General features: G+C 43.2%; 1 protein-coding gene across 1 annotated transcript; it reads left to right on the forward strand.

Annotated features, from left to right (window-relative positions):
• Positions 1-1,366: 1,366 nt before the first annotated feature.
• LOC109938199 (tubulin alpha-3 chain-like) lies at positions 1,367-5,980 on the forward strand. Its single transcript, XM_048619886.1, has 5 exons — positions 1,367-1,402; positions 2,132-2,354; positions 2,452-2,600; positions 4,037-4,717; positions 5,533-5,980. The coding sequence occupies exons 1-5, from the start codon at positions 1,400-1,402 to the stop codon at positions 5,830-5,832; spliced, it is 1,356 nt and encodes a 451-aa protein (XP_048475843.1). The 5' UTR covers positions 1,367-1,399; the 3' UTR covers positions 5,833-5,980.
• The last annotated feature ends 6,835 nt before the right edge of the window (positions 5,981-12,815 follow it).

A 12,815-nucleotide genomic window follows, 5' to 3' on the forward strand; every position in this document is an offset into this window, starting at 1 on the left:
ACCACCATCTCAATGATTATCATTCACCAATATCTTTTCAGCTTCCTAATATTTTTGGTTCTATAAAGTACAAGAACAAGAATCTTTGCTAAACATTTATAAATCATGCCACTCAAAGTTTCTGATAGATTGCAAGCCGATCAATATCCATTTTATAAGTAGAAATCTAATGATGACATCCAACGGGTTGGGTTTGAAGGTAGTAACCATTCAGAAATAAATCTGATGAAGATGGTTGAAAAGATAGTAATCCCCAGAACCTTTGTGATTGTTGGTGTGATAATATTAACTTAAAGGAAGGACAAGGAGAGCACATACATGGGAACACCATCACATGCAAATTCCCCTTGAAGCCACCAACCATCCTGATTTGGAAATATATTGCCATTCTTTCATCGCTGCTGATTCAAAATCTTGGAAGCTCTCCCTAATGACATTGTGGATCTACCTACAGCACATGGACAGCAACGGCTCAAGAAGGCTGTTTACCAGCTCCTTCTCCAGATCAACTGGGGATGGACAACAAATGATGGCCCAGCCAGTGAGACACCCATCCCATGAATGAATCCAAACAAAAGAAGTCTGAAGTTAACAACAGGCACAAGTATGACTAATATTTGGGAGTCTGACAGATGGAAATAAAATAAAGGTGTTTGTAAGTTGAATGGCGGTTTGATGGTGGCAGAGTGTCAGCTTTCCCCGCAGTACATGTATTAGAAAGAGCCATTTTTGAGGCTCTGGCATGTGCAAAACGTTTACAAGAGACAGACCAAAGTCTTATAGGCTGCCTTTGAAAAATACGGATCTAAGACCCTGCCCCCTATCATATTGGCTCTGGTTCTTACAGGATCATCAATCAGGTCTTTGAGGAAGGTAACAGAGGAGATTCTTGTGGCTGAGGGAATCTGAATGATAGAATTCCGATGAATGGATTCTGACTGATGGGACTGTGACTGTACAGGGATTTTCTGATGAATCTCTTATGAATGGGATCTGAATGATGACACTGACTGAGCTAGGGGTCTGACTGGTGATGATCTGAAGAAGGGGCTCGGACTGATGAATGCCTCAAATGGGCGCTTGAAGACTGTCTCTGTGAGGCGAAACTCTGATTGATCGTCCCATTGAACCAGTGACTGAGCGACAAACCCCTCCTTTCTTTTTGCATTGGACACCTCCCAGCATCAATTGTGACGACTCGACCCCGCCTCTTTCACAAAGTAACCAATCAGCGCTGTGTAGAGTCACGCCTTTGTTGACGTGTGTCAAAGCAACAAGAGCCCATTGATCTCAGCGACCAATCAAAGCTCGAATTGGCCAAAGGCCATACGGTATAAATAGCGCGGGCGTCAAAAGATGCGCAACAGATCGAGAGGGGCCGCGGCAATAGACAGACATTATGGTAAGGACATGTGATAGAATGTGGAGAGCGCCAGTGTTCCATTGAGCCAGAGAGGTCACCAGCGGTCAGGGAGATGGGGTCTCAGAGCCAGGGGGATGGGTGGTGGATCAGGCTGATAGGGTCTGAGGGACGTGGCTCAGACCGATACGTTGTCAGGTGGAAAAGGAACCAGTATCATGGGTGGCGGGCTTGGGACGGGCATATGATTGATAAGGGGTCGGACTGATGAGTTTCAGACTGCTAGGGGTCAGGATGTTAGGAGATGTGACAATGTGGGGGTTCTGGTGTTGGATTGGGGTGGCTGAGGTCAGCAATCTCACGACGCCAGGTTAGAGTCCAACAGGTTTATTTGAAAACATGAGCTTTTGGAGCCTCCTTCCTCCTTCAGGTGCTGGTGGGTGTGACTAATGCAGGTCAGGTAGATGGGATGCCTGCCTAGCAAGAATTGACAAAAGGCTAGGGAGTGGTATTTACCAATCCTGGTGATTTGGGAGGAAGGGGAGCTCCTCAGGGAGGATCAGTGATCTGGAATTGGCTAGACCTGGGGAAATCTCCTATGACACAAGACTCAAATGGAGACCAATCATGGATGGGGTGGATGGGATCCAAAAGTTATAGTGGTGGAATGTCATGATCTATACAGACAATATCCCCTGACAGCCCCATACTCAATGTAGATAGAACTCCTCTCCATCCTATGAGAATGACAATCTGTTCTTCCCTCTTTAGCGTGAGTGTATTTCTGTCCATGTTGGCCAGGCTGGTGTGCAGATTGGCAATGCATGCTGGGAGCTGTATTGCCTGGAGCATGGGATCCAGCCGGATGGGCAGATGCCCAGTGACAAGACCATCGGAGGAGGGGATGACTCCTTCAACACCTTCTTCAGTGAGACTGGGGCAGGGAAGCACGTTCCCCGAGCTGTGTTTCTTGATCTAGAGCCCACAGTGATTGGTAAGAGGAGGGATTGGGGAAGGCTCTCACACACAGTGTTCTCACTGAAATATGGCCTGAATTTTCTCTGTTGTAACATCTCTGTTCATGTCCCCAGATGAGATCCGCACCGGCACCTACCGACAGCTGTTTCACCCTGAGCAGCTCATCACTGGCAAGGAGGATGCAGCTAACAACTACGCCCGGGGTCACTGCTCTGTGGGCAAAGAGATTGTGGATCTGGTCTTGGATCGTGTCCGTAAGGTGGTAGGTTCTCTCAGGTTTATTAACCGGGATGTCCTGCTAAGATTCACCCATGAAATGTTTGAGTGGCTGCTTTGTCTGGCAGTTCAGTGGGAAAGCAGCCCAGGGAACAGATCAAAAAAATCACTAATCCATCTTGCATTGTCCCCCATGACCTGTCCAGTTTCCTGTTTAGTGCACTGTCATCACTTGCACTTATATATTGTGAACCTGTTAGCTGATTTGCATTCACAAAAAAGAAGACTACCCCTTATTACCAGAAGGACTTGGAAGCCTTGGAGAGGGAGCAGAGAAAGTTCACCAGGATGTTGCCCAGTCTTGAGGGCATTGGCTATGAGAATGGTTAAAAAGACTAGGATTGTTTTCACTGGAAAGATGGCAGCTGAGAGGAGACCTGATAGAGGTCTACAAAATTATGAGAGGCATAGATAGGGTGGATTGTCAGAGGCTTTTTCCCAGGGTTGAAGTTTCAGTTACAAGGGGGTAACAGGTTCAAGGTGAGAGGGGAAAAGTTTTTCATGCAGAGAGTGGTAGGAGCCTGGAATACACTGTCAGAGGAGGTGTGGAAACAGGCACATTCTTTACATTCAAGAGGCATCTGGATGTTTACACGAATAGGGATGGGAATACAGGGATACAGACCGAACAAGGGCAGAAGGCTTGTTTTTTAGCTTAGTCAGGGCATGATGATCGGCACAGGCTTGGAGGGCAGATGGGCCTGTTCCTGCTGTACTTCTCTCATTTTGTTCTCTCTCTCCAAAGTGCAGGTCACCTCCTGACTCTGCAGAGCCTGTCCATCATTGACAAGGTGCTTGCCTCATTGAGTGCAGCTCAAACAACACTCTGGAGGTTTAACACCATTCAAGAGTAAGCCAGCCATATCCACCAGAATTGGGTCCCTCCAACACTGATGGACAGTGGCAGCAACATTGCTAACTAGAAGATACACATCAAGGCTCTTTCAACAGTACCTTCCAAAATTCATTAACCTTAGACAAGGGCCGCAGATGCAAGGAAACACTGTCACCTGCAAGGTACCATTCAAGCCACTGGCCATTGCAAAATGGAAATATATCACCATTCCTTCAGTGTCACTGGGGCAAAATCCTTGAATCCCTCCATACACCATGCAGTAGTTCCTGAAAGCAGCTTGCGTTAACCTTCTAAAGTGGTAAGTAGGGATGGGCAATAAATGCTGACTTGCTTAACAACAGTCACAGCCCATGAACAAATAGAAAATAAAACTACTGGGAATTTGTTATAGATCCAAACTGCCCACGACATTTAACTGTAAGGTCAAATTCCAGGTACTGGTATGGATTTCTTGCTCAGTAAATGTAAAATAAATAAAAGGCAACTCAAGATATTTCCCTCCAGGCCCTTCAATGTTTTCAGATTCAATATCTTATTTAATGAGTTTGCTATGTTTTCCTCCACAGGCTGATCTGTGCACAGGGCTGCAGGGTTTCCTCATCTTCCATAGTTTCGGGGGTGGCACTGGCTCAGGTTTCACTTCCCTCCTGATGGAGAGACTCTCTGTTGACTACGGCAAGAAATCCAAGCTGGAGTTCTCCGTCTACCCCGCTCCCCAGATCTCCACCGCGGTGGTCGAGCCGTACAACTCAGTACTGGTCACCCACTGCACCCTCGAGCACTCCGACTGTGCCTTCATGGTGGACAATGAAGCCATTTACGATGTTTGTCGGCGAAACCTCGACATTGAGAGACCAACCTACACCAACCTCAACCGTCTCATTGCACAGGTGGTATCGTCCATCACGGCGTCACTGCGGTTCGACGGTGCCCTCAATGTTGACCTGACAGAGTTCCAGACCAACCTGGTCCCCTATCCCCGCATTCACTTCCCTCTGGCAACCTTTGCGCCCCTTATTTCAGCTGAGAAGGCTTACCATGAGCAACTCTCAGTGGCAGAGATCACCAACGCCTGCTTTGAACCAGCCAACCAGATGGTGAAATGTGACCCCCGCCAGGGCAAGTACATGGCGTGCTGCATGCTGTACCGAGGAGACGTGGTGCCCAAGGATGTCAACGCTGCCATTGCCACCATCAAGGGCAAGCGCTCAATCCAATTTGTTGATTGGTGCCCAACTGGATTCAAGGTACGTGTGGGGTTTGTTCAGTCCATGGGGCCCTGGATTGTGACAATCTGATCAGACATGAACAATATTCAGTATAATCCAGAGCCAAATGAGATGTTACCTTCCTGGTATCAATGTTGAAGATGTCACAGGGCAGCTGTGCAACATTCTTCTGGGAAGGGTGATCGGCTTCTGTTCATGTTCCACATTGGTACCAATGACTATCTGAAAGTGGTGTGTGGCCCTTCAGTCCATTAGGTAGCCTAGCAAAATTTTGCTTGCTAATTTTTGAAGTAGAAGTCCCTTGTTTGCTCCAGCAACACCATGTGAGAACAGAAATAAGACAGACTCCAGTTCAGCTGGAAATGTGGTGCAGGAGGGTAGGCTTTATATCCTTCTTAAATGGGGTGAACAAACTGAGGTTCCTGGATGAAAATGTAGGTCCAATCTCAGGTAAAGTAGAAAATGTGTGCTTACGACAGGTTTCAGCTGGAACAACGCAATTGAGAAGAGAATAATTCAGAAATGAATTGAAAATGCAAAGAGGGATTATGAGAAGATTGGCACCTAACATAAAGGGAATCCCACAGGCTCCAATTGGCACCTCGCTAGTAAAATTGTGGTAAAGAGAAGTGTAGGGCCATTTACTCCTGAATTCAGCCTCAGTACCGAGTCACCACTCTTTTGTCAGGAATTCCAGATTCAAAACTGGATGTAATGTTCACTTGAGCTGTGCTTTTGTACGGTGAGGCAGAATCTTTCATCATTGCACCTGACAGAATTCATGTTTGGGCTGGTATTATTTTTGAAGTCATCAGATATATTCTATCCCACAGGTTGGCATCAACTACCAGCCCCCGACAGTGGTACCGGGGGGTGACCTGGCAAAAGTACAACGTGCCCTCTGTATGCTGAGCAACACCACTGCCATTGCTTTTGCTTGGACCAGGCTCAACATCAAATTTGATAAGATGTACGCCAAGCGAGCCTTTGTCCACTGGTACGTGGGGGAGGGTCTGGAGGAAGGGGAGTTCCAAGATGCACGAGAGGATCTAGCCTCACTCGAGAAAGATTATGAAGAGGTGGGAGTCGACTCTTCCTATCTGGACAGAAAGGCAGAGGAGGAGGAAGAATAAGATTTATTAATTTAGAGTATTTAAATGGTTTAACTAAATTTCCAAAAAGTCGCAAACTGACTTATTCATGTAGAGTCAAAACTTTTAACTTCAGTTCAAAAAATGTTGTTGAACATAACTAAGGAAATAAACGTTATTTGAAATTCAATCTGAATTGTCTGTCTGTTCAAAAGATCACATTGGAAAATGTTTTAAAATCTAGCTGAAAGAATTTGAGTTGACAAAATGACGACTGAATTTAAAATGGAAGTTCATATTCCCTACAGGTTACTGACATTGGAACAGATTTTCCATTGAGGGGATCCCAGGAATGTCTTGGATATCACAAAATGGTCATTCATCATGATTTCCCCTTTCACTTTCTCTCTTTCTCCCCATTTTCTCTCTCCACGATTCCCTTCATGGATCTTCTACCCTCTAACTCTCCTGCATTATCTCCCTCCTTCTCTTGATGGTTTGTCCCTGGGTTCCATTCCATAGCTTCCCTGCTGGACCTCTAGCTCCCAATGGAGATCCCAAACTGCTAAGTTCCAAGAGGCTGAAGCGTTAAACAGCAGAAATTTTATTATCGATGTGTTCACTCTATAGGATCAAGGGTAGGAAATGTTTGTCCACACAAAATGGGATTAATACTTCAAATGACAGGACTCAAAGTGACAGTCCACCATAATTACACAAATACACAACATTCTTTCCCCATTATGTCAGAAGTTCATGCAATGAAAAAATTCACAACTATTTATCCACCAGTCTGTAGATAAGACATTCCAGAGGATGCTGATTCCTGTATGACTGTAGGCATACCTCATAGTTCTGTTTAATTTTTTGTCAATGGCTTTAACCTTTGGTGTTCCCTTTGTACCAGGAACATCATCTGTCATCTTTGAAGTAAATGTTCGTAGATTTACATAGTGTCATGGTACTCTCCAGTAAGGTACTAGCTCCCTTCAATGTTCTGGTTAATTTTCTATCCTCAGTCTTTTTTTTTTTCTTTGGCATATTATTTGTGGATCTTTAAATTAATCTTGTCCCTGCCACATTCATTCTTATTGCCAAGAGTTGATCTTCATATTTTTATCCATCATCTGTCATCTGCTCAGCACAGGAAACCAGTCTGTGCTATAATAATGGCTGGTACCCACTTCTCGCCAGTAACTCCTTGCTGAGATTAATTAACCTTTTTGAGGTTTTTGGGAGTGTCAGACTTTATTGGAATTTTGCACTTTAATTCTGTACAATAGCCATTCACTTAAACTTTCTAAGAAAACATTTGAGATGGCATGGTCAATAAAATGTCAAAGCCTTTGAAAAACTGAAAGCAACCTTAACAAATGAACCTCTTTTAATGGCACCTAATGTTAACAAACTTTTACAATTTGCAGTAGGTGCTAGCAATTTGGGGATTGGAGCAGTTCTCCTACAGGATGACAAAATTGGAATGGAGAAGCTGGTAGGTTATTTTTTTCCAAGGAATTGAATCAACATCAGAAAAGATATCCCACTGTAGAAAAGAAGGCATTGGTAGTGTTTGCAGCTCTTCAACAATTTGAAGTTTATGCTCAACATGAAAAGTATGAGACTTTGATTTTTTTTTATTGATCATAATCTATTTATTGAGAGATTTAAATCTGAAATTTTGAGATTGTTCCATTGGAGTTTGTTATTGCAACCTTTCAATGTAAACATCATGTATTTTGGGGAAAAAATATTCAAATACTGATCTTTTATCCTGAGTGTAAACTATTGAAATTTAAGAATGTAACCAAGAAAGTTGTGTAGCATTTAAGAATCTAGTGAGAGGAAGAATTAAATGACAAACAAGACATAAAACATGTAGTCATTCAGATGTTGTTACTCTTGTCATGATTTGCATGTTTGAAATGGCTTTTAGTATTTCAAGGGTGGAGGCATGTAGAGACCATCACTGTTTTGCTTTTATTTATCTTTTTTTTTTTTTTTTTTTTTTTTTTTGGGAGGTGTGAGTTGAAGTTAAGAATTGAGCTTTGTAAGCAGCTTATTTTAAAAGTGAAGAGGAACAAAAACAAATGTTTGCTATTTGGGACTGGCCTGGAAAGTAATGTAATTTACTTACTGATCAAAGGACACTGTAGGCCGTTGAGTGCTTATATTCTTGGGGATGGCAACTGATTCGTTATTGAGTTGGTCAATCAAGGGAACACTAATGTTTACCAACCAATCACAGGGAACATTGATGGAAAAGAGAAAAACAAGAGAGAATGGTGATGTTGGAAGCTTCCATATACTGTGCTTCTTTTTGTTTTGCTCTGTCTCTGGTTTCTGTCTAGTTATAAAATTGTTGAATGTTCTGAAGAAAGAATTCTAGTTTGAAAGAATTAAGTAAATATTTCTAGAAGTATGCTGAAACTGTTTGAATTAACTAGTGATTTCAGATTTCGAACAATATATACAGTTCAACTTGTCTGTGAATAATCCCTTTTCCAAGGATTTCATGAAGGCCTGGTAGCCATCATTTGAAACTGTTTATTGAGCTGCTAAATTGCAATTTTTAAAATTTCTTTCCAATTTGCCCTCATTCCCTCTCATTCATACACGTATTTGACGCATTATGTAATGGCAAAAATTATCTGAACTTCTTTCTCTGTCTGTGCGTATTCATCACATGCTTAGTTGGATTAGTGACAGGAAAAAGAGGACCGTGATAGAACATAGAACATTACAGCGCAGTACAGGCCCTTCGGCCCTTGATGTTGCACCAACCCGTGAAACTAATCTGAAGCCCATCTAACCTAAACTATTACATTATCATCCATATGTTTATCCAATGACCATTTAAATGCCCTTAAAGTTGGCAAGTCTATTACTTTTGCAGGCAGGAAATTCCACGCCCTTACTACTCTCTGAGTAAAGAACCTACCTCTGACATCTGTCCTATATCTATCACCCCTCAATTTAAAGCTATGTGATAGCAAGTTTTTTTGTGTGACTAAGACCCATTTTGCAGCGGCATACTGCGGGGATCAGTGCTGGGTCCCTTATTGTTGGTAATATTCATAAGTGATGTAGAGTTTTGGGGGCACGGTGCTAAATAAATTTGCAGATACCACAAAGATTGGCTGGGTAGTTGATGGTGAAGAAGATGTTAGGGTACAGGAGAATGTAAAAGGATTGGTCAGATGAGCAGATTAGTGGGGATTAGAATTTAACCCTGATAAATATGAAGTGATGCACTTTGGATTAAGGACCAGGGAGTACTCAATAAATGGCAGGACTCTAGGAAGCATGGAGGAACAGAGATCTTGGGGTGCTTGGCAACAGAAGGTACAGAAGAAGTTAATATTTTGCTTAAGAAGTACACTGGCCTTTATCAGTCAAGGCATGGATTATAAGAGCAAGGAGATTATGTTGGAGCTGTACAGAATTTTGTCTAGACCACAGCTGGATTACTGTATGCAGTTCTGGTCATTACACTATAGGGAGAACGTGATTGCATTGAGACTGAGTCATGGGGAGAGGTTGAATAGGCTGGTACCTTGTTCACTGAAGTGTAGGAGGTTGACCTTTATAGAATAGAGTCCCTACAGTGGGGAAGCAGGCCATTTGGCCTATCGAATACACACTGCACATCTGTAGAGCATCCCACCCAGACCCCTACCCTATGCCTGTAACCCTACATTTTTCCCCTTGGCTAATCCACTTAGCCTACACATCCCTGGACACTATGGGCAATTTACCATGGCCAATCCATCTAACCTGCACATCTTTGGAATGTGGGAAGAAACAGACACGGGGAGAATGTGCAAAAACTCCACACAGACACTTGCCCAAAGCTAGGATCGAACCCAGGCCCTTGGTGCTGTGAGGCATCAGAGCTAACCACTAAGACACCATAGAACATAGAACAGTACAGCACAGTACAGGCCCTTCGGCCCACGATGTTGTGCCGAACTTTCACCCTAAACCTAAGGCCTATCTAACCTCTGCCGCTACCTTATACTATCATCCATATTCCTACCTAATAGCCGCTTAAATGCCCCTAATGAGGCCGACTCCACTACCCTCTCTGGCAATGCATTCCACGCCCCTCAGATGTTTATTGTGGTTTATAAAATCATGAGGGGCATGAATAAGGTGAATAGCATGGATCGATTCCCTGGAATGGGGGTATTTTTAAGGTGAGAGGAGATAGACTAAAATAAGGCATCGGGGCTTTTATTTTGCATAGAGAGAGGTACATGTGTGGAATAAACTTCCAGAGGAAGCGATGGATGCAGGTACAGTTACAATATTTAAAAGACATTTAGGTAAGTGCATGAATAAGAAATGTTTGGAAGAATATGGGCCAAGAGCAGGCAGGTGGGACTAGTTTAGTTGGGATTATGGTCGGCATGGTTGGACTGAAAGGTCTGTTTCCCTGCTGTATGGCTCTATGACTCAATCTAAACCATACACCAGTCTGCCTCTAATGGTATCATTTAAGTGTCTCCAAATTCATAGAATTCTGCTGATGTCTTTAAAATTGAAATGAATTGGGACCTTGCTCATCACCATCGTCCTAATTGCGTCTGTGGATTCTGAACCTTCAGCAAATGCCATTGGTTTCAGTGAAAGAAATGGTACCTTATTACCATTCATTCATAAGTTTTGGAACCTTGCTTCTCTGACCGTCCCATATTCCCCAGAAGATTAAAATCTATGCCTTTTCCATTGAGGGAATTCTGAGCAAGGGTCACACCAACTGAAACGTTACTTTTTCACCACAGATGCTGTCATAGCTGCCAGGCTTTTCCAGCATTTTCTGCTTTTTGTTTCTGATTTACAGCATTCGCAGTTCTCTCAGTTTCCATTCTAAACTAATCTAGTTTGCCTGCACATGATCCATAAAACTCCCTGTTTCCTATCTGTCTAAATGGCTCTAAATGCTATCGTATCTGTATGTACCACTTCCTCGGCAGCATGTTCCAAGCACCTGCCACCCTCTGTGTAAAAAGAACTCGTCCACACGTCCTTTAAACATTTCCTCTCGTACCTTAAACCTATTCCCCTAGTATTTGACATTTTCACCTTAGATGGAGTCATAGAGTCATACAGCAGGGAAACAGACCTTTCGGTCCAACCATGCTGACCATAATCCCAAACTAAACCTGCACTTGGCCCATATTCTTCCAAACATTTCTTATTCATGCACTCATCTAAATGTCTTTTAAATGTTGTAACTGTACCCGCATCCACCAGTTCCTCTAGAAGTTCATTCCAAGCATGGACCTCTCTCTGTGCAAAAAAAAAAGGCCCCATGTCTTATTTTAGTCTATCTCACCTTGGGAGAAAATATTCTATCATGTTATATAATTCTATCATGTTATATACTTCTATCAGCTCACTCCCTCAGCCTCTGACGCTCTAGAGAAAACAATCCAAGTCTGTCCAACTTCTCTATATAGCTGATACACTCCAATCCAGGCAACATCCTGGTTAAACTATTCTGCACCCATTCCAAAACCTCCAGTCCTTCCTACAGTGTGGCAACTGCAACTGGATACAATAATCCAGATGCAGCTGAACTGATGTTTTGAACAGGCGCAAAATGATTTGCCAACTTTTAGACTCAATGCCCCAAAAGATGAAGGCAATAGTGCATTATACCTTCTTTACTACCTTATTCCATTTCAGGGAACTATGGACTTGTACCTCAAGATTCCTCTGTATGTCAATGCTCCTAAGGGTCCTGCCATTTACGGTATAGCTTTTGTGTCATATTAGTTCACTCCTCTTGGGATCTGGGGATGATGGCAATGGTTTGTAAATGTAACGCATCTCGTTAAAAAGCAGGAATACAGAAAGGTAACTGCAGGTCTTTCTGCCAAACAAAAATGTTGGGGAACACAATATAATTGGAGATATACTTCTAATGAGGAAGAACATGGTTCACTGTTCCATGTGGATCAAGTGAATCATGTGATTAACAGTAAACAGGTTAAAACAGCATGCAAATATTTGGCAGGTGGAGTATAATGTGGACAAGTATAAACACTTCCACCTTGGCAAAGAGAGCTGAAAGACAAAATAAAAACAGAGAGATTAGAGAACTTGGAAACACAAAGGGATCTGTGGGTCTTGATACATAGATTCATACTCTGCAGAAACAGATTATGTGTGACAGGTGAAGCAAGTGAGTGGAATATTAAAAGGGGTGGGGTGCAGTATAGAGATAGGGACTTTTTACCACAGCCACAGGGGTCCTGGTTGAGAGGTGACCTTATTGAAGTTTATAAAATCAAGGAGGATCTAGAAAGTAAATGGTAAGTGTCTTTCCACTAGGATGGGAGTGTTCAAGACCAGGGGGCACATTTTAAGGTGAGAGGAGAGAGATCTAAAAAAACGACACAAGGTGCAATTTTTTTTTACACAATGTCTGTAATGAACTTCCTGAGGAAGTGACAGATGTGGGCACAATTGCAACGTTTAAAAGACATTTGGATAAGTACACGAACAGGAAAGGTTTGAAGGGATACAGAACAGGAGCAGGAGGTGGAACTAGTTTAGTTTGGGATTATGTGCGTCATGGGCAGGTTGGACCCAAGGGTCTGTTTCCGTGATGTACGACTCTATGAATGTGCAGAAAGGGTGATTTTAGAAAGGGAGATAAATGGGTTGGAAGCGGCCCAGGACAGGCTCATTCGATTCATTTCTGGGAAGAAAAGATTCTCTGATGGAGAAGGATGGACCAGGATGATCCTTTGCCCATGGGGATTTAGCAGAATGAGAGATTTCCTTTGTGAAATATACAAGATTCTGAGGCCATCCCCTGGGCTCCCCCTCTTATACAAACCATCCAATCAGCGCTGCAAACCAACGTTCCCTTTTATGTTGACGTTTCCCCAGGCAACCGGATCCCTTTGTCCTCACCGACCAATCGGAGCTCGAATTGGCTTCGGTATAAATAGCGCGGGCGCAGTGAAAGAGACGCAACAGATTTCAAGGAGCCGCCAGGATCACAGGGGATC

The sequence above is a fragment of the Rhincodon typus genome, chromosome 44 (assembly GCF_021869965.1).
Source record: "Rhincodon typus isolate 14 chromosome 44, sRhiTyp1.1, whole genome shotgun sequence".
Classification (NCBI taxonomy): Eukaryota; Metazoa; Chordata; class Chondrichthyes; order Orectolobiformes; family Rhincodontidae; genus Rhincodon; species Rhincodon typus.

Bases quoted from the DNA above. Each gene is read 5' to 3' on its own strand.
- LOC109938199 (XM_048619886.1), top strand. The intron at 2,355-2,451 runs GTAAGAGGAGGG...TCATGTCCCCAG, and splicing joins TCTAGAGCCCACAGTGATTG to ATGAGATCCGCACCGGCACC. The intron at 2,601-4,036 runs GTAGGTTCTCTC...TTTCCTCCACAG, and splicing joins TGGATCGTGTCCGTAAGGTG to GCTGATCTGTGCACAGGGCT.